The sequence below is a fragment of the Haplochromis burtoni genome, unplaced genomic scaffold (assembly GCF_018398535.1).
Source record: "Haplochromis burtoni strain Fernald_Lab_line unplaced genomic scaffold, NCSU_Asbu1 Contig_27, whole genome shotgun sequence".
Classification (NCBI taxonomy): domain Eukaryota; kingdom Metazoa; phylum Chordata; class Actinopteri; order Cichliformes; family Cichlidae; genus Haplochromis; species Haplochromis burtoni.
In genome coordinates, this window is record NW_024582388.1 from 2,763,708 (window position 1) to 2,785,944 (window position 22,237).

The 22,237-nt window shown below is 38.5% G+C and overlaps 1 protein-coding gene across 2 annotated transcripts in view; it reads left to right on the plus strand.

Moving 5' to 3' along the window:
* atp1a2a (ATPase Na+/K+ transporting subunit alpha 2a) overlaps positions 1-22,237 on the plus strand; it is a 49,664-nt gene that overhangs the window by 17,012 nt on the left and 10,415 nt on the right. For both annotated transcript variants that reach the window (XM_005918076.2, XM_005918077.2), the window contains exons 11-19: positions 6,064-6,198; positions 8,206-8,285; positions 9,829-9,938; positions 10,979-11,154; positions 14,408-14,544; positions 16,400-16,550; positions 17,279-17,447; positions 18,250-18,404; positions 22,035-22,158. In XM_005918076.2, coding sequence (XP_005918138.1) covers positions 6,064-6,198; positions 8,206-8,285; positions 9,829-9,938; positions 10,979-11,154; positions 14,408-14,544; positions 16,400-16,550; positions 17,279-17,447; positions 18,250-18,404; positions 22,035-22,158 — 1,237 coding nt within the window. The remainder of the gene's footprint in view (positions 1-6,063; positions 6,199-8,205; positions 8,286-9,828; positions 9,939-10,978; positions 11,155-14,407; positions 14,545-16,399; positions 16,551-17,278; positions 17,448-18,249; positions 18,405-22,034; positions 22,159-22,237) is intronic.

Sequence of the window (22,237 nt, forward strand, 5' to 3'; positions counted from 1 at the left end):
ACTCACACTTATTGGTGTATTGGTGCCTGAAGAAGTATGTATAATCTTTATTTTTCCCCCCAATATCCTCTGCTCATCTCCAAAGAAGAGGAGCAGTATTCACAATGAATTTGGTTCAGATAAAAGAGGGAGAGGCAGCTATATGAATACGCTTTTTGAACAAACAGTGCTGTGTGTGGAGGGCAGAGGTGTAAAGGAGCCAAAGTGCAGCACAGAAGAGGCGTGAAGAATCCAACTAAAAGCGAGCTTTATTAGCAGATAAGTCCAATACAATAAAATCCAAACATTAATCCACAAGGCACGAGGGAGACCAGAACTCTACGGAGGAACTCTGAAAGCAAAGCAGAACAATACAGGACTAAACAGACATAAGCGGATGACATGACCAAGACAAAAACACGGACAGGACAATTTATACAGGCAACTGATTAGGAATTAGACATAGGAGAATAACAAGAAATGGGCGCAGACAATCCAGACAATCAGACAGGGAGGAAGTCAAACTGAAAACAAGACACAAAAAACACTAGCAAAGTAAAACAGGAAATGAACCAGAGACGTGAAATATGAAAGTACATTTTAAACATGCTTGAATTAATTTACACAGAGCGGCAATGCCAGACAAAACAGAGGGCAAGGAAAACTGAAAGTGACTGTACTCTGTGAAGTCAGAAAGCTGACACTCATCTGAAGCAAAATGTGACTCCGAGATCCAAAATATTACAAGAAATAAAAGTCACTATTTGAATAATTATTGAGTTAAGACAGGAATCCAAAATCCTTCCTAAATACTAAAGAAGAAACTGGAGGCCATACACACGCTGAGCAATGACTAAAGCTTAAATACAACTAGAATTAATACTTGAATGATAACAAAAAAGAGGCAATGCAAGAATATAAAACTTCACCTCAAAATAATCAAGAAGATATACTTCTTGTTTAGCACAGCAGCCAACCGACCAACTAAACAAACAAACAAACAAGCAAACAAAACTCAAAACCCAAGAACCAAAACCAGAGACACTGATTGATTCCTGACTCAGTGCTCTACCAGAATGTGAACACTGGACACATATAATGTAGCACTGAAGACACTATATGTTCATTTATTTAACTTCAATACGGAAAATACATGAACATAGCCTCTATAAATGATGGATGAAGCCACTCTTACATTACCTAACACATAAGTTTGACTCTTGTTTTAAAACCTTAAGTTGAGCATTGTTTCCATCACCATCTTCCTTTTTTTTGAAACCGTATGTCACCAGCTGAGGGGTGGATGTGACACCACACATTCATAAGTTAGTGACTTGTCAATCACAAGTCCAAAGCATGCACTTTTTAAATATATTCTATCTTACTTTAAATAGAAGCTTACATATTAAAAGAAAATCACGTTGTATTCAGTAAGACTAGAGACTGAGACTTAAACATGTCAAGGAAATGTTACAGAGGTCATAAATCAAGAGAAAATGAGCATGTTCTCAAACGCTTCTGTTATTACCAGGTTTCTTTTTGCAACCAAAATAGTCACGCACTGCTGGCTGGCAGAAAGAACCGAGGTTCAAGGCTTTAGCCCCAGAGGCTACATCTATCTTTTAAATACACTGTGTGGGCATAACCCACTCTCCTCCTGTGTCTGATTGGCTTACTCCAGCCAGTCATCACTTGTCACACCTAAACCCAGCCAAACCAACCAATGAAGGCAATGAGTATTCACCAATCAAAAACAGGGTAAGGAAGGATGCGCTTCACCATCCTTGGAGAAAAAAACAACCTGCCGTACTGAAAGATAAATGTCGTTTGGGATTTATAAGTGGTTCTATGCAATGCAGCATGAAAAATAGATATGTACCTGCCGCATGTATACCATGCAACACAGCAGCGCTCACGCTATAACATCAAGTTACTGAAAACGTTGCATTTATATTTCAGCTTCGTGAATTATCTCTACTCCCTAAAAAGGTGGAGTATACCACTTTTAGTTTAATCCAATGACATTCTGAGTGGGTCTTTTATATTTGGATCAAATAATGCATGCACATTATTCATGACATGATTTTTGACAACATGGTTTGCCAGTAGGGTGAACTTAACAACATGTGGGAAGTGTTAGCTGAGTTGTCACTCCAAAATAAGAAGTGGTGAAATCAGTGTTCACTCACTAAAGCTAAAAAAAGATTTTAAAAAAATGTTTGGGTTTCTGTCAGTTTAATTCCTGACAAGACTGAAAACTGTTAAACCTATAAGTGCTGTTGTTGTTCCCACAGGCGTAGATAGATAAACTTCACATACACACATTTGTTGCTAAAATAGCTTTAAAGTTAAAGTACAGAAAAATGCAAAAAGCAGAGTCAAACAGCAGCAACTTTTGTAACATAAATCAAAGCACTTGTTACACATCTTAGCCTCTTTTAATGTTCCATGCAGACAAAGTGGCGATACTTCCGATCAAAGATTTATATTCTTGAATATGTGCTTAACTAAAAGTGGCAATAAAGCCATGTAAAAGTAGTATAAGTGTAAAAGACCCTAATAAAAAAAATGTAAAAGTAAATAATTTAAAATGTATTTAAAGTCCACGCTGAAGAATAGACCTGATCATGTTATTATAATACTTATTACATCATATATCTGGCGTTTGCAGTTTGCACGTTGTTCAAGCGGGGGCTAATTTAAACGTTTGCACATACTGCCGGCAATTTAATCTATGAGGTTAACATTGTTAACAGAGATTCAATTTGAAATCTCAATCTGAAAATTTACTGGCGTACATAAATAATATAAATGTAGCGAAGCTAGAGCGAAAACATTTGCCTCTGAAATGTAATGCAGCGTAGGTATACAACAGCACGAAATGCCACAACTGCTGTTTGCATTATGCAAATATGAGCATATAAAAGATGTATATTTTCTAAATGATCATACACTTTATCTTTAAATGAATCACGCCATCAGCTCTCATACTGAGTGTATTAGAGGTTAAAAGCACAATGTTCTCCTTTGAAATGCGTAACGCTGAAAAGCATAATGGCACTATGCTCAAGAAAAGTGTAAACACTTCAAAAGAAACGTATGCACCGTGCTTTACATTAGAGTAGCCGTTATTGTGTCTCTTATCAGAAAGAGTATTACACAGATCCCTGAGAGTGGAATTTTTTTTTTTTTACATGTTGAGTTTTCATACCTTCTGCCTGAGGGTATCGGCTCCGGCTCTTTGTACAGGATGTGGTTCGGGTCTCTGGTCATTTCGAGGCTCTCCCTTCTCACTGTCTCTTCAAACATCTCTTGGATGAGACGAGAGGGAAAAGATGGGGCCAGCATGCCAATTATGTTCCCTGCCCTTCTGATCAGATTTTGAAGTTGTTATCTGAGTTTAACGGACTGGTTACCAAACCATCTTGTTATGCCATACTTGAGCAAAGATAGTTTGTATTCTCTCCTGTGGTCAGCCCATCCTCAGCTGCATGGCAGCCACAGGGGAATGAAAACAACCCATAAAAATAATTTGTCAGTACCACTTGACACTTGGCTTGGCATCTCTCTCACACATAAATACACATACACAGAGGATAATCCAATGCACCCCTGGAAATGACTCCCCCAGCACAGATACACAAACACACACACACACTGCTGGGAAGGTAAGTCAATAATATCTCGGTCTTCTACCGACTGCTGCCCCTCCAAACTGTGCTACATTGACCTAAAGAAATTCTCAGCATGGCTCTCAGTGACAGGGATTACAGCTTCTTGACTCGGATGGGAGCAGACGGTGCCAGTGCAGCCTCTGTACCCCTCAAGGTGGGCAGATTTGCTCCTTGGATTAAGTGACACGCGTATATCCCAGCAGCCCTCGAACACAGCAGTCGAGGCTCCATTAACATTACGCGAACAAGTACCCATCTTACTCGGGAAAGGAGAAAAATGGAATTTCCATGATCTATTTATTCATTCATGAAAAGGCACAAACAAGGACAAATCTTGTGGAGTGCATGTCCTTGTTTGGCGGCCGTTCATGAATGAATAAACAGAAACAAAGAGAAATTTCTTGTCTTGGTTTAGCTCCCACTGGCGTATCGGGTGTCAGGTCAATCAGTTTAGCATGGATTTTAATAAATTGGCTCTAAGAGTGGTTTGAAATGCCGTTATTATCATGGAATTTTTATGAAGGTGGATTTCACAGGTTATCAAAAAAGAATTTTCTCTAAAATTATCCAAGTATCACAGCAAGCAACTTTATCAGACAAGTTAAAGCTGATAAACCTCGAAAAACAAAGAAATATCAAACAAGCTGCTTCTAGGAAAAAGAGAATAATACTACTTTGAGACTCGTGAAATAGGCTTTCTTACCATCTGTGTAAAGTTTATTGCAGGACACACTCTGAGACATGGATCTAATAAGCTTAGGTACAACATCAAGTTTGATGTATGCAGATTGTACCCACTGATTCACTCCCCACAAGGCATCAATTCCCACGATATTTCGCTCCATACTACAACCTCCTTGAAAACAGCTAGAGGACACATCAATCTTGTGCTGCCACAGCTCAATAAATTACATTTTTTATTAGAATCCCAAACATTAGGTTTGCTTTTTTCCACTTTGACACCCATATATTTTTGATCAGCGCGTTATCTCCCAGCTCCTTTCCCATTCATTGGTTAGCAGATGTAGATCTTATCAGCAGACACGTTGTAAGATGGTCTTTCTAAATTTCTTTCCCAGGCTGCTTTTAGTCACAGACTGTTATAACAGCCAACTTTGAAGGCCTCTTTGTGTGGAATATTAAAATCTGTTTTCCAGCCATGACCAAAGATATTGCCACAGTTCTTTCTCGTTGGATGTCTTTCATCTATCTCACATATAGTGTAGCTTATACTTGAAGTTACTCTGTATCTGTCCTCATGTGGAAGCAGTTTACAAATGTTAAGACTTATGAAGCTTTTTCTTTTGAATTAAGGTCACATGTAGCTACACAGGAAAAAATGCCATCAACCTCAATGACCTCAATGAATATGATCTGAGATAATTTGTTATACTGGAGCTTGTGTTTTGTTGGACTCAGTATTTAGAATTAGTAGAATTAATTGGTCGGGGTTAGAAAAAGATCACGTTTTAGATATAAAAGCAACATTAAACAGATGAATTTCTATCGTCTTAAGGAAACAGCTATAAACAGTGGCTTCAGATTTTTATAGGTCATCATAACAGCTAGGACAAATGATTTAAGGAGCGCTTTAATTAAATATGGTTTACTCAGACACTCGAGAAAATAACTCCATCAAGGACAGTTCTTCACCACCGGCGACACACATGTGGGTGGTCTGTGGAAACAGAGCTGAAGACCCCCAGCTACAGCTGGAGCATATCTGAGAAACTGGCCCCGGTACAGACTGAAGTGTAAAGTCTTTGTTGCTGCCCTACATGCCAGATAAATAGATCAAGCATCAAAATTAACCTTTTCTTCCTGAATTTCCCTGAGTATATAATTTTTTCACACCACTATTGGAAAAATATAACCTAATAATTTACTCATTTACTACAATCTTAGCAACCAATTTGCTACTGATTATTGCCAACAGGCAATACTCAAATGTTTTCCTCCAACAGTATTTATTTAGAAAATCAACAAGACCTTTAGAAGCTGCCCTTGAGAGTTTACAAACAGCATATGTACCCAACTAATTAGCTATATTTTTCCTGAAGAAACTGGGCTGTTTTAATAAAACTCTTCCTCATCTTGTAGATTTTTTGAAAAAGGGGAAAACATTGACTCCTTTAACGTGAAGTTATTAACTTAGACAACAATATTGTGGCCAGCATTGGTAATTCAGATCATACTCCACTACCTGCATAATTAATAAGAAACATAATGGATGTAAAGGAAGTCCTCTCGGGTATCTCAGCTAGTGTTTTAATCAATTAAATAACACATAATCCCAAAGCTTCCCTCCACTGCAGTACGATAAACACAGGCAATGAGACAGACAACACTCATTTCCTAATATGCATATGTTAGTGACTGTGCTAATGTGCTCCTGTGTGTGTTTCCCCAGAGGGAGACAGCGGGGGACGCATCAGAGTCAGCTCTGTTGAAATCCATCGAAGTGTGCTGTGGGAGTGTTCGTGACATGAGAGCTGCAAACCCCAAAGTGGCAGAGATCCCATTCAACTCCACCAACAAATATCAGGTATTGCATGAGACTAGTGTCACGTCATGGCTTTGGGCTTGAACTGATGAGAAAATTAACACAAGGCTGAAATTTATTACTGTGCATTCTGGGTTTTTGTATATATACATATATTAAGCAACCTAAAAATGTAACAGAGTAACTGTTATGTAAATAGATATTGTTGCTCACTAGCCAGAGGAGGTAATTATTTCTAATCTTGACCAATTTTATGTTTATGAAAGCTGCACTAACATATGTTATCACATAAAACTGATTGCTTTTCTGTCAATTTTTGTATTAAGATCAATTTTTGCAATGTTTTAACAATCTAGATTTCTTATGTAATCAGTGTGAGCAAGACTACACAAAAACAAATAATGTCATGAAACTTAGTGAAAGACAAGGACAAAGTCTTTAAAATGTCGGTATGGGTCCAAATCTTTTGGGTTGCAGTTCCAGTGGTTTTATTTTTAATGTATTCATTGTATTTATTCATTCATTTCAATTAAGAGGTTATTCCTCTATTTACTTTAAATGATCTTTCACAGTTCTGTCAGAGCTGTGGTGAGTTTTTCACACAGATTTCCAAGACGTCCATGAGAGGAAAAAAAACTGAATTTTTTCCTTATATGCCAGAACTAAATCATGCATATTCATTTTTTAACCTTTTCTTACTGAGGGAAGGCAGCCTGAACATGTCTGCTCTTTTACCAGAGACACCCTGCTTAAAATTCGCACTGCTGCACGCATTCATACTTGGAAGCTGCCCAACAAGCCACAAATGCAGCATTGTTGGTAACAAGAAAAACGGTTGCAGCATTAAAGCAATGTGTTTTATTTATGTTAGAAAGATACATCAGGATTATGAACTGGCTTGGCTGGGATACTAAGAAAGTGCTCTGCTGTTGCCTTTCAATGCACAGAAATCCCATTTGTAAATCTATTGTATGTTGAATATGCTATTGAATTGTAAATGGGTTGGTAACCTGCTTATAAACAGTGCCTGAATAAAAAGGCCTAACATGCCGGGAGAAGAACAGGTGAGAAGACCTGGATGTACATCACTAATTAAAATTTGCCATCATGCTTAGACAATATCAAACATTTGCAGAGGTAGCTTCTTATGAGTCTGAGCAAAGACAAGCATGCTCTGTAATATTATTTTTTCACCAAAGTGGATTAAAAAAAATTGAGGAGAAGCTATTTTTTTTAATAAAATTGAACAAACATTTCCCATCCAGTATCTGTAGTAGAGAGGCAGTTGTGAAAGGTCTTACGTTAATCCACATGCTTCACTCCGTCCTCTAACAGTCAACACTAACAGAGCCAAAAGTTAATACTGAACTATATGAAGCCATCACGCAGAGCATTAACACCTTGCTCAGGGGAAGTGTAACAATTAACGCACAGAGATGTGTGTTCGCTTCGCTTTTCCACACCCAGTCTTTCCCAGCTTGTGTGGAGATTCGAACCAGCATATGAATTGCACAGCAGCAGTGTTGAAGCAAACAAAGTACTTCCTGCATGCATCTTGTGCACCTGTTCCCTGACTTAGAATAGGCACGTCTGTGTTAGGGGAGGGGAAATAAAGCAATTTTGCTCTGGTTTTCTGAGATTAGATATGTTGTGACTCAGATACAAATTACCTTGGGGAATGTGTGTGTGTGTGTGTGTGTGTGTGTGTGTGAGTGAGGGAGTGTGTGCACACAAACTACTGTAGGTATGGGGGAAGGGATAATGCAAGGTGCTACACCAGAGGAATATATGCAATTGGGTAAATGAATGTCCCTTCAACATAAGGCATACATATGACTTTCAAGGTACACTCAGTCAATTCAACCTTGAGATGATTTTTTTTTAACCAGTTGGAAAATATGACAGCAGTGAAAACAAAATAAAAAAAATAATAAATAAAAAATCAGACTAACAATAGACAATCCACAATAAACCGCATGTGTGTATTGTTTTTAAAGCAAATCCCACAGTGTCGTGTCCTCACATTTCCTCCTGTGCGTTTTCTTCTAGCTCTCTATCCATGAAGCGGAGGACAATCCCGCTGGTCATATTCTGGTCATGAAGGGAGCTCCCGAAAGAATCCTGGACAGGTTGGTTAATCAATAATGGATCGATTATATGTCTCAGTAGGAAAATAGCACAAAATTTGACTCGTTTTTCATTTAATGTTTCCTGTTGCTTTGTGGTTGCGGTAAAAAAAGACTCTATCCAGGCTGTTAATTTTCTATATATTGCTTTGTTACTGTCAGGGAAAAGATTAAAATCCAGCAACATAATAAAACCGGTTGTTTTTATCTTTTTTTCATAGGCTTTGTTTAAAATATGGCAGCAATATCCTTTAATTTGTCTTTATTCATGCATGATATTTATAAGTGGGCACAGGTTAAGAAAACTTAACATTTATGCACCCGCATGATTGGGATTCGTTTGGCACTGTTTAACAGTCTGATGGATGCTCCACTGTTAGATTCGGCAGGGCGCAGAGTCACTAGCGGTGGGCGGTAGATGACCAGGGGAAAAATGTGAAGTTAAACTTACCTGAAAGAACATTTTTTCTTATTCTATCATGTTGACATTTATTTTACTAAAATTAAACTTATTTTTTCCCTTAAAAAAAAAAAAGATGATAGTTGTTTTAAAAAACAGTATGACTTGGGGTGGAAAAAGTTATTGCACTTTAACAGCTACTTTTGCAGCAAAAGTTCTACCCGGGGGTAAGTACTAACTACGAAAGTCCCCGGGGAGCTGCATACTTTCAAAGCCTTCTTTCTGCTTGCATTCGCACTGCTAATGGGAACTCTAACGTGATGTAATAGCTGGCCAGCGGTTGGTAATGCAACATCACCTCTTGTTGTGGTCCTTTGTTTTCTTGTAATCCTGTTTGAGCAGCTTCATTTTCTTTCTGCATTGCTTCACTGTGTGGTGGATGCCTTGTAGCAAGTTGAAGGGAATTGATTTTTTTATTTTTATTTTTTAACGTTTGCCTCTGACAAGTCAAAATCTTGTTGCATTTCCTTCTTTTCATATAGGCACAATAAAGCCTGGATGCCACTGTCAGTTTACTTCTTTGTGTTATTTTCTCCACTTTACGGTTAATAAGAGTTGTTGTATGAGAGTATTGTTTTACCATGGTTTTAAGGGTTTTTTTCATGTGAGCTGTCAGTTCCCTTTTATGCTGAGAAAGTATCTACTTTTAAAAGAAGCAAACAAAACAAAACAAAACCCTCAAAGCAGAGTTGTGAACTACAGGGGTCTCCAGTTTATGCTGTACAGCCACAGAAAAAAAGAGGGCACTACATGTCAAAGTTTGGATTGTGAATAACTTCCTGCTGTCCACATCTCTGCCTAATAATGAGATTAAGCGCTCCTCCAGTGTGCATATACTTTGTATGTAACAGTGGTGCAAAAACAAACCCAACTCAGTGCTGACATGAATATTGAATTTAGAATAAAGCCACAGTAAAGCTGTTGTTGGCTGATAAAAAAACAACTTATCCCTTTAAAGGCGCAAATCTTTTTTGACACCACATATCATATTGTCCATATAGCTGGAACTCATCCTGCTTATGTAATACAAGCACGCTGATTATTGTAAGCACCGTAGTTCTAAATTTATTATTCATTGTTTTACAGATGCAGCACCATTATGGTACAAGGCCAGGAGGAGCCTATGGATGAAATGTGGAGAGAGGCTTTCCAAAGTGCCTACCTGGAGCTGGGTGGACTGGGAGAAAGGGTGCTTGGTACGTTTATCTAGTGGCACCAAATAAAAGCAGTCTGCTTGGGAATAGGTGGAGAGGAGAAGCAGTTGGACACAGCACTTACTTTTTATAATCGCCTTGGTACACAGGGTAGTTTGCCCTAATGTCCCCATAAAGGTAAAGAATGCTTGCACTGCAAGTTTTTGGCTCTTGCCTTGGATTGGAGCTGACACAGAGCAAACACTTATAACCAATGTTACACAAAATATTAGAAACATTTGTTTGCAGCGTTTTAAGGAGTATCAGGTGAAAATTGAGCAGTAAAATGCAGCACATTTTGGGTTAAAAAAAATCAGTACTGGAAGTTCAGCTTTCGGTGTTTCTAAAGTGTTCGGCATTCTGACTCTGTAAATGTCATCATTTTGACAACCAAGGAGAAAACTTACCTGGCATCTTTTAAAAAGTGCCATAGGTAATAATTATGTGCTATCATCATTTTGTTAGAGTAGGCGTCACAACAGTGGAATATGGAATGGTGCCATTTTAGAGTGAAACTCCTGAAATTGTGTAAATTAGTGTGTCTCAGTTATGCCTTAGGTGATGATGATGATGGGTCGGGTGCTTCTCCCGTTTTAGACTGAGTGTGGTGTTTCATCCAAAGTATCTCACTTTGGGCGATTGGAGAGAGAGAGATATGATGGAAGCGATGTGTATCATGAATTAATAAAAATGCCCGATTCAATTTGTGTTGCAAATCTGCGACTTCTGATTCTGAATAAGCATATGGAAATGTACAGGATCACTGCAACCAGATGTATTTTCTGAGGGTGTATTTCATATATAAATCTTACTCACATTTCCTTAACGAGCTTAACTGTAAATAGCAACAGTAACAGTAAAGTCCACCATCAAAAATCAGTATTGCTTATTGTTATATGTTTCCTGGGGGTCGTAAAAAACAAGCGTCTTTTTAAAGTTAAAAATATGTTTCTCTCTTGTTTTTTCAGTAGCTGTAGTGTACTTTGAGATTTCATTTCAGTCTGTTATGAACAATCACCTCACTGATCTCTCTCCTCTTCCAGGCTTCTGCCACTTGAATCTATCCTCATCTCAGTTCCCTCGAGGATTCACCTTCGACTGCGACGACACGAACTTCCCCACTATGCAGCTCTGCTTCCTGGGTCTCATCTCCATGATTGATCCTCCGCGTGCCGCTGTGCCTGACGCAGTGGGTAAATGCCGCTCTGCTGGCATCAAGGTAACACTTTTTGCAGATTCATTTATAGTGCTTCCTGATACTCCTTTCCCTCTGGCTTCATTCATCAAGCTTTTTAAAGAGGGGATTTGCATGTCAAATATCTTTTCAAATCACATAGTGAAGTCCAAATGACAACTGATCACTTCTCAGGACCATGACAGATCATGACCAATGGACAAATTAGTTCAGGCACGGCACAAAGTCAAGCTCAGCTGCAATCCCAACAGATCAGCTGATGTCAGTGTGGGCTGGCATTGACATCAGACTTTTTGCCAGAAGGCTCAGCTAGCCTTCTGGCAAAACCCACACGGGAATGCTATTTTAAGCTGCTGTAAGCAGTCCACCCTTATCCCAGGTCCTGCTTTCATGTGTACTGTACATGACTTATTCATTGTCATATGTGTTGCAAGTGATGCCTGTTCTCTGCTATAGTCATACTGCTGATCTCCCCACTTTATGCTTTCCACATAGCTTGTGTAGAGGTCACAGAACAGCAGGCTGCTAAATATATATCACTGCAGATGGAAAAACCCATCTTCCTTTGACTATGAGTATAGATGAAAATGCTTATGGCATGTTTTGCATAAACACTTTGAAGGCTGGCTGAAGTACCCGAACAGTTTTAGAGTTTGCTCGGTAGTTTATCAGAGCTACTGTTGCAGGTGTGACTATCTTCGGGTAAGAAGTGACAGACAGTTTTACGAATAAATTATGGCTTTGGGATGAAAAATTCAAAATAATTGGCAAATTGAATTGTTGGCGTTAAAATAAAAAGCATAGAAGGCGATAAAGAATGAGCTGAATATATTCTGATAGCAATTTGTAAAAAGAATCCATTTAGCTAAATGCAGATTCAGTGATTTACTGCAAATTGTCATTATATGTTAATCGACTCCAAATACACAGAGCAGATTTCTTTTCTTTTTTTCGTCAGAAAAGTAATAAGCCAGGCCGCAGGAAGGTTAAACAACTTCCAGCAGAGATAAAAATGGATAATGAGGAGAATGAGGCATTCTAACTCAGGGGAACAACTACAAATATGGGGAAAGGATTTTGCATGTTTAATTTCAGGTACAGTAGTTATCACGCTTCTTTTTGAAAGACAACCTGTAATTGGCTTAAAAGTGAACTAGAGGCAGAAGTGACTGAAAATGCTGCTGTATTTATTTTTGTAGAAAACAGCTGGAAAGTTTGTGTTAAAAACATATCTGATAAAAAGTTTAAAACTCAAATGTTTGTGAAGGTTCTCAGTCATCCAAATCATCGTAGTCTAAGGAGCTTGGAAAGAAAAGCGTCTGGGCTTCTTTAAGTTGCTTGAAGACGTTTCACCTCTCATCCGAGAAGCTTCCTCAGTTCTAGGGTCAATTGGTGGGGAGTCCCAGATTTAAGATCTGTGGGAGTTTCCCCCAAAGAGGGACAATGGACACCCTGGTGATCCTCTACCTAATCACACAAGCCAAGGTGTGAAAACGGGTGTGGGTCACAATCAACCAAGGTTTCAGGTGAGCTCATTGCGAAACATGGCCCCACCCTATCATGCGATTTCCTGAGGTCAGATGGCCCAGGATGTGAGTGGGCGTTAAGATGCCTTGGAAGGGATCTCAGTACTCGATTATAGATGGCAGACAGTTGGTGTCGTAAGCCACCGCCTCTGTTCTAAGATGGTCGTTCACAGCAGACATAGATTGCTTCTTTCACTCCTCTTTCAAACCATCTGTCTTCTCTGTCCAAAATGTGAACATTGGCATCCTCGAAAAGAGTGACCTTTGACCTTAAGATGCAGATGGACAGCCGAGTCTTGTTCCGTGGAGGTGGCCTTTCTTTAAAACTCCACGTTTCATGACAGTTTTAGTTGAATATATAAACTTTGTTTTGACTGATGCATTAGGACATGTATTAAGCTATATCTCTGTTTTAGTGCCTCTAAAACATATAAATCTAGTTATAGTTTACATTATGGATTGCAGTGTAAGATTTTCACTTTTGCTCTTTATCAAAATAGTTTAAACCTACAGGAAATGATCCCATTTCTAAACAATTTCTACAAATAAATAATCGAAAATACAGTAGCTTTAAAATGATCCAGGGAAATATAATTTTTGTAGCTGTACAGTTGGGTGATTTTGTAGTTTGTAGTTTTGCCTCTTTACCACACCACAGTGGATTTTAAATCAAACAATCAAGATGGGATTGTGAAGTGCCTCTGAAATTGGGGTACTTTGTATAAAAATGACTGTATTTCCTCAACAGTTAATGTAACACTTTTGGTCAAACCCCTTGAGTTAAAGTTGAAAGTCTGCACTTTAAACGCATCTTGATTATTTGATTTGAAATCCACTTTGGTGGCTTACAGAGGTAAAACTACAAAACAAGACCCATTTCTTTAAATACTTTTAGCTGGATGTTAAATTTTCATTATGCTGTGTAATCACAATATGTGTGATGTTTAATGTGCCTTCATGCAGCCTGTATATGTGCTGCTGAAAACTTTGGTGGTGACGGTAAAGTAATGAAGCAGATGTTAAAAATAAGCTAAATGTACTATATGAACAGTACATATGGTTATAGATCCTAATATTTGCCACATTTCCTTTATAGCAGTCTAAATGTATACTTATACATACTTCGCTTTTTTATTAGTTTTATAACTTTCCTTTTCAACAGCTTCTCATCAGGGAACTGATTATTTTCCACTGGGTGACTTTGAAAGAACAGAAAATAATCTCCATTATGCAGTATGTTCTTTTGTCACTTCTGTAATGAAATGAAAAGTGGGCTTCTTAGCAAAGTCTGCATCTGTCAGTTACTTGTTATTGGAAGATTACAAAGGATTGGATGATACTCGAACTAAACAATAGACGAAAATACGGTGCCTAAAACCACCATAAGAATTGTTACCTTCTACAGGTGCAGCTGGGGATTGGCGAAAGTGGATGAATTTCAGTACACATCACCAACTTCTGTAGTTTCTTTTACCCAAAGACAAAGATTTGATGGATTATTTGTAAAATCATACTATCTTGCCTATAAGAAAGCATCACATTTAAGATTTAATAAATTTACTGTACGATTTGAACCTTTAACCCCTGATAACCCCACTTCCTCCCAGTTTAACTACACAGCACATCTGGATGAGTTATGTGCCTGTAGAGCCTATACTAAACTGTAGCTTAGGAATGCTCTGACACATGGCATACAGATGAGATACAGTCAGGCTTCATGTGACTTATGGAAACCTTCTGTCCACGGTCAGGTGATCATGGTTACCGGGGACCACCCAATCACAGCCAAGGCCATTGCTAAGGGTGTAGGAATCATCTCTGAGGGCAACGAAACGGTTGAGGACATCGCTGAGAGACTAAACATCCCTCTGAGCCAAGTTAACCCCAGGTGTGTGTGCGCGTGTATAAAGGGAGAGTCTGACTGCGTGCTTTAGCTTCTAATAGTGTTTGTGCGACTGTGAGTGTTTCAGTTTGTGAACTATGTTGTGTCTTCTGGATGTGTTGTGCATATAAAGTGGAAGCAGTTGATTTAAATTTAAATTAAAAAAAAAAAAAAAGGATACAGGTCGCATATCTTTCCATTCAAAAGCGTATTATAAAGATCAGAATCAGAAGAAACAACTTTGTTACATGTCTCAAGGTAATAAAATCTGCCTACTAGGACCTCTGAAGGTCACTAAGGTTAAAAGAAAACCTCTTTAATGGAGCTCAGTCAGACAGCCTCTCTACTTGTAAGATTATGCTTAAAGATTTAGATAAAGCTTATATTTAGGGCTGGATTAGATGCAAGCTGCTGGGGACTTCCCATCATGTACTGAGCATTTCTTCTTCGCTCACCTTTTTTCATCCTTTATGTGTTTGTACACCACTTTACTCCTTAGTTATTATTCATCTCTGGCTCTCTTCCACAGTGTGACATTTGTCCTCACCCCCAACCAGTCACAGCCGATGGTTCTGATTCTGCCAGAGGTTTCTTCCTGTTAAAAGGGAGATTTTCCTTCCCGCTGTTCTCAAGTGCTTACTCACAATGGTTCCTCTGACTGTTGGAGTTTTCCGTCCATTATTGTCAGGTCTTTACTTTACAATATTAAGTACCCTTCGACGATTGCTATTGTGATTTCACACTATATAAGCTGAATTGAAATGAATCTAACTGAATTGTCTGAAGGATGTACAAAGTAAACAGAAATAACGAGGGACAAGATTCTTGATAACAGAAACACTCTGGATCCCTTTATAGTCTTCACAGTTTTGTTTCTATTCCAAGGTCTTCAGTCCAGTTGTTTGAGTAGACTTCGGTTACAAGCAATCAAATAGTCTGTGTAACATGGAGAGCACTAATAATAATAATAATAATAATAATAATAATAATAACTTTATTTGTATAGCAATTTTCAAAACACAGTTACTAAGTGCTTCACAGTTTGAATAAAAGCCACACACTGAAGATAAGTGTACATGTTAAAACATACAGACACATAATCAACCACACGGTTTTCCAGCATACACACATACATGCAAATAGTTCCAAACTATGGCTGAAAATAAAAGGGATAAATTAAGGGAAACCTAACCTATAAAAAATAGTTCTCAGCAAAATATTTTTAAAATAAATAACAGCGTGAATAGGAGGATTTCAACAGATAAGCAAGGGCTACCTTCTCACAGCAATATAACTTTTTGCAACATTATTATTATTATTATTGTTGTTGTTATTATTATTATTGTTATTATTATTACTATTATTATTATTTCATTCATCTGCATTCATAAACAATGTGCTCTGGACAGAAATGGAAACCTTGAACTGCAGCCATTTCCCACCATACGATAATCAGCAGTGTAGTAGATGGATTTTGAAATAATAATATAGTACAGAAAATCCTGATGACAGTAATAAGTAAGCATGTACTTGGAGACTCCAGGAGGTTGAATTACTTTCCCAATAATTTATTTTCCGTATAATACAAAACAGCACATATTCATCATTAGACTTTTATTTTTGTGTAGATTAGACAAAGGAAATATAATGCATTTTAATGAGCAAGCTTTGGATTGGCTGCTTGGCTAATTGTCTTACTTTCAGACATATCTCCCAAATGTCAAACTGTTCCTTTAAGACACAGAGCATAGAAATGTATGTTTCCCGCTGCTGCATTTGTGTGGTTGCCTGACAATGACAGACTTGAGGGAAATGTCATTACCACCCTCTGCATAATTGTACCTGCTTGTGTGTTTCCCAGGGATGCCAAGGCGTGTGTGGTGCATGGCTCTGACCTAAAGGAGATGAGCTCTGAGTACCTGGACGACCTGCTGAGGAACCACACTGAGATAGTGTTCGCCCGAACCTCTCCACAGCAAAAGCTCATCATTGTTGAAGGCTGCCAGAGACAGGTCAAGGGTCACACATGTGTGTCTGTGTGAGTGAGAGACAGAGTGTGTGTGCAAATGTGTGATTGGGTCTTTTTGAGAGCTTAAAGCTGAATTGCAGCGTGTGACGTTTTATATAGATGAATGCAGGCATTTGGGTGTTTGTGATAAAGACTGAATGAATGCTTGAATGTGCCTGTTTATGTTTAAGTGTGGAGGTATGGTTCTGTACAGGTGTGTGCGTGTGTGTGTGTGTCTTCCTGCGATTTAATACTGAATGCAATCGTCTGTATGTGTGTTTGTGTACTTGAGCTGTTTTTAGTGCAGGTGGTTGAATGAATGAATGCTGGCTTTTGTCCTCATGCTCATTTAAGTGTGTGCGCCTACAATGGAGGCCTGTTTGTGTGTTTGAGCATGTGATTAACTTTATGTTAAACTCATATTAAACCCTATATATGTGCCTTAAATTAAATGCTGAGCTTTTATGTACAAAACTTTAAAATTATGTGTGCGTGCACTTATTCACATCCCCATATATTGAGGTCATGCTACAATTCACCCTGGCTCACTCACTCTCACTCCTCGTGACTGAATGACTGCAACTCAATTCCATTTTTCATTTAATCTCCCCAGAGCTGCTTTGAAAAGACATTATTAAGACAGAAGGGGCGGAGGGGGGAGAAAGGCTTTAAATCACGGTACTTATCTTTTTCCTCTTGACACTTTTTGTTCGCCGGTCCTTGTGGGTACAGGGGGCGATCGTGGCTGTGACAGGCGATGGCGTAAACGACTCTCCGGCACTGAAGAAAGCCGACATCGGCGTTGCCATGGGGATCGCCGGTTCTGATGTGTCCAAGCAGGCGGCTGATATGATCCTGCTGGACGACAACTTCGCCTCCATCGTCACCGGAGTGGAGGAGGGTGAGTGTGGGGGAAAGGCAGGGTGTCAGAATGGAGGCATAAAGGAGAAAATTATAGAGGAGGAAACAAAGAGGGGAAAGAAAACATTGGGGAAAAAAGTGAGTCAGTGAAATAAAGGGATCAAGAATTTGAAGAAAAAAAAAAGAAAGCTCACAGAAAGCTCTTTTGTCATTTAACACTAGAGACCAGAGATTTTCTATTTTGAATGAATAGCAGTTTATATGTGGAGAAGTCTGGTTGATTTCACAGAGTTTATGCTGCGACTAGAGTCAGACCTCAGTCAAAAAATTAACTCTCAAGTAATTTAGCATTTTTTTTAACGTTGACTTGAACACAATACAATTTTTAAACAGATAAAATTTACTAGAATAATTTAAAAAGACTTTACTCAGCACTATGTGGGTGCCGCGGTGAAAGGACTCTGAGAAGTTTGAGTTAAGATTAGAAAAAAAATGAGTTTAATGGAAATGTTAAAATGTGATGTATTAATAAAGAACATTCGACGACCCGAAGGACGGATTTTGACCTACAATTTTCTCAGGAATACTCGTAATTTGACATGCCTTTGCTCTCAAAGATTTGACTTGAGATTTAACCTTAGATTTGCTTTGAGAGACTGATATTTAATTTAGCTATGGGTGTTTAATATGGTCTTAGATTTTAAAAAATCCATTTGTATTGTGGATATGCTGATGAAGGGGTCGGAGTGACCTTCATTTAAGTAAGAAAATTCACTCGGCCTTGACCCACCTTAAATCAACCATCGACACTTTTTTCTTTCTTGCTTTTTTAATCGCTGTAGGTCGTCTCATCTTTGACAACTTGAAGAAGTCCATTGCGTACACATTAACCAGCAACATTCCAGAGATCTCGCCTTTCCTCCTCTTCATCATTGCGAGTGTTCCTCTTCCTCTGGGAACGGTCACCATCCTCTGCATTGACCTGGGCACAGATATGGTGAGCACTGAGGAAACAAACTGAAATATCTCTTTGCAATAATACCTCAAATAGTTTCCTTGACCAACTTTTTTTTAGCCAGAAGCCAAACAAAATTTTCCAAGCATCACTGCACAGTCTTAAAAATGTTATTTTAAAGACTTCAGAGATGTAATTTTCAATTTTGATTGTGTAATACTTCTTAAATAGTGTGCAGTGTTTATCTGAAGTGTGTTTGGACTCTTGACAGCACTAATACTTTATCAAAGTAACTCTTTCTGGCTTCATGGTTTCGTTTGCCATCACCTGAAGCTTTATCTCATCACTATATTTGTCTTTTCTCAACTTAACTGCTTTAGGATTAACATCACTCATTTGGACTCAATCAAATATTTCTCCTTCCTCTCCAGTTAACTATGCTAAGCAGCTGCAAGTGAGTGACTTCATGACAAATTCATAATCTTATTGCATCAGCCCAAAGATAATGTGAGTGTGAAGTGTGAGTCATAGATGAAAATCTAGTGCCTAAAGCCAGTCATAAAACTTATTTCTTATAGGCAACAGTTTCACTGATTCTTTTGCCCTTTTTCAGGCACGATCAGTTATTGATTGAATCATCAGCCTTGAGTTGAACATTTTTGCTGTTGCCATTTCATCTTACAATGCACCAGCTGCACATGCTCCCTTTATGAGGACTTTAGGCAGACTCACAAGAACTATAACAGAAATAACTATATGGCTGTGGTTTCAACAGATGTAACAGTATTATTGCTGCTTTGCAAATGAGTTGTGGATCTTTACATGCAGTGGTTTATGACTGACAAGCTCAGTCACATGCTCATTTGCTAACACATTGTCAATCACAAGTCACTAGCCAGTGAATATGTCTTATATAATCCTGTTCCAACAGTATTGATAACCACGGTTAAAATGAATATAATGTATTATTTGATTTGACCTGAAACTAGTGACTTAGCCCATAAACTCATCAAGGCTGATTTTCTGAGGTCATGGCTACTTTCCCAAAGACTTCTATAAGAGAAAGTCTTTTTGCAACCAGTCACACATTGTTGACCACTTAAAAAAAACAACAACAGGAAAAAAACACTTCTGCTTTGGCTTCAATTTTCAGCCCTGGAAGCTGTGTCCATCTTCGACACTGTCTATGCTAACTAGCATAAGCGCAAAGCTAATTAGCATATCTTGACATATTACACCTAAACAAAGCAATTTATCACACACATTATTCATCCCACACGTACACATGCTGTTTACACCAATACAAAATGTGCTCACAATGAAAAATGGTTAAACTGTGTATTTCACCAGAAAGCTTTGGCTATATATCATTAGTGTCCCTGCATTCAGCGACATAAATGAAGCAATCCCACAATTCGCCTGCCATAACTGTAACATAATCGTCATTTGTTTGTCTTTTTTACATTGTTGATGATCAATCAATCAATGCAATCAAATTCTCTAGTAGTATTGTAGTAGGATTCAGTGCTCAGACCAATATGTGACTCATGAGAGCTCCAAAACAATTTCAGTTTCGGTTTCAGGGCTTTTACCCCAATACTTGTTCTTGATCCCCAAGTAGAATGGCAGCTTTATTGCAAGACTTGTTTTTTTTTTTTTTTTAAATATTTGTACAAAAGAATTGCAGAATTGTGAAACAAACTTAAATTGTCAAGTCCTACATGTTATATACCTATGTTTGTGTTTGAAATACTGTTATTCAACTTTTACCATTTCTGCATAGAACCTTTAGAACTCATAACGCTGCATAATATTTTAGATAAATCTTTATTTATTGAGTTGTGAGCTTTCACCTGCTAAATGCGGGCTAATTTTAATGATTTGTCTTCAAGAGAAGGTGCTAATTATTAGCATGCTGCATAGCTACCGGCAAGCTAAAGGTGACAATAACGAAAATGGCACTAATACTGGTGTCAAATATGAATGCCTGAAGGTAAAAAGAAAAATGTTTGGTTTCATTTGCTCTTTCATTTGGGGGTAAGAAATTCGCTTTTGCCTCACCGTCGACGTCCATTTGTTCATGTAGAACAAAGACCGAGTGACACTTGCATACAGATTTACATTTCACAGCTCTAGTATTTCCAGATGCCAGTCTCTCCTTTGTATTTCTAGCAGCAAAAAGAAAAAAAATAGAGGGTTGCTGGCACACTGCTTGCCTGAGGGGCGTAATCCATCATTACAACAAAAAAGAATCACACAATGAATATATTCAGAAAGACTTGTTCAGTTGTGTCCATTATTTTAACTTTAATTTTTCCTGCTCTCACCCAGGAGCCATTAGAGTGCCCCCGAAACTGGCTGTTATACAATGTTTTTCACGTAATCAGGTACATACATTAGAAATAGTCTCCCACTGCCAAGAAACATTTTTCCCCCACAGGTTAAAAATAAAGAGGAACAGCTTGCTAACATTGTTAATAAAGCAGTTCAGACTTATTTTACTTGGGTGACATCAAAATTGAACTTCTTTGGTTTCCTAGCAGCAGAACAGATTTGTTCCTGTTGACAAATATTTACTCAGCTGTCTCAGATCACAGACATACTGCATTCTTTATTGGTTGAATTTCTCTTTAAAGATGACATGACTGAAGTTTTTTTTTTATATTTATTTTTTAAAAACACACAAATTTGTTCACCTGTTTTGCATATAAAAAAACCCTTCCCTTTCAAAGTAACATGTCTTCATGTATCCAGTAACTGCTGGTGGAATGAACAGCTGGATGTGAGCTTTGAAGAGTAGGACTAGCCAAAAAAAAAGTACTCGAGAAGTGTTTATTGTACAGTACAAAAGTGCAGATTTCCAATGGTGGTAAAGCTGTTAACAGCTTGTTAACAGCGACGTTCCACTCCAAGCTACAGGCTGGAGGGCTCTGCTGAGATTTAGGAGTGACAATCAGCACTTGGAGTCTGCTAGGATTATTTTTAGCAAGAACTACCATCCAGAAATGGATGCTTATCAAAGCAAGATGTAGCACACTTAAGAATGCTTCAACACTGAGACTTAGTTTTTACACATGTACTTTCAAAGGTGCAAAAAAAACCCCAAAAAAACTACACAACCTCTGTCTACACATCCCTCTCTCATGCTCTATCCTCTTCTTTCTTCACTGCTGCAGTGGGTCAAGGGAGTGTAACACCAAAACAAAGTGGATTTGTACACCACAGAGCATGCGCTCAGTTTCACACAATGCCAAGTCCACACCTCAAAGCTCTCCTAAGACCCAAAGATTCCTGCCCTAAGTCACACATATTGCTCTGTTGCTTACCTGGTAAAACCAGCCAATATACGATCTTTATTACAGGGACCTTTCTAGCCTCCTGTTTTATGAATGTCTTGAAATTCACTATCCGTCTCTCTCCTCTTGTCTCTTCTCCCCTCCTCCCTCTCTGTCACTGTCGTTACTTCTTTTTTTTCCCTCCCTCCCTGTCATTTCTCTCCCTTTTCTCCCTCTACTCAGTGATTGAGTGATTATATTAACAGTCTAGTCTTCCCTGTGTCTGGCATTGTCATCATGCCTTTGTACAGATGCCACAAAGACAAATTCCTGCACATTCATCGTACAGGGAGCTTAAGCCGAGGTCGTTCTGTTCTGTTCCTCCGTTACCCTCCAGGTTCCAGCTATCTCCCTGGCCTATGAGACAGCAGAGAGCGACATTATGAAAAGACAACCAAGAAACCCCAAAACAGACAAGCTGGTCAACGAACGCCTCATCAGCATGGCATACGGACAAATAGGTTTGGCCTCTTGTCATCTTTCAGCACTGCGGCTTGTAAACCTGAATCACTGTGACAGGCCTCTTCTTGTGAAGTTTCA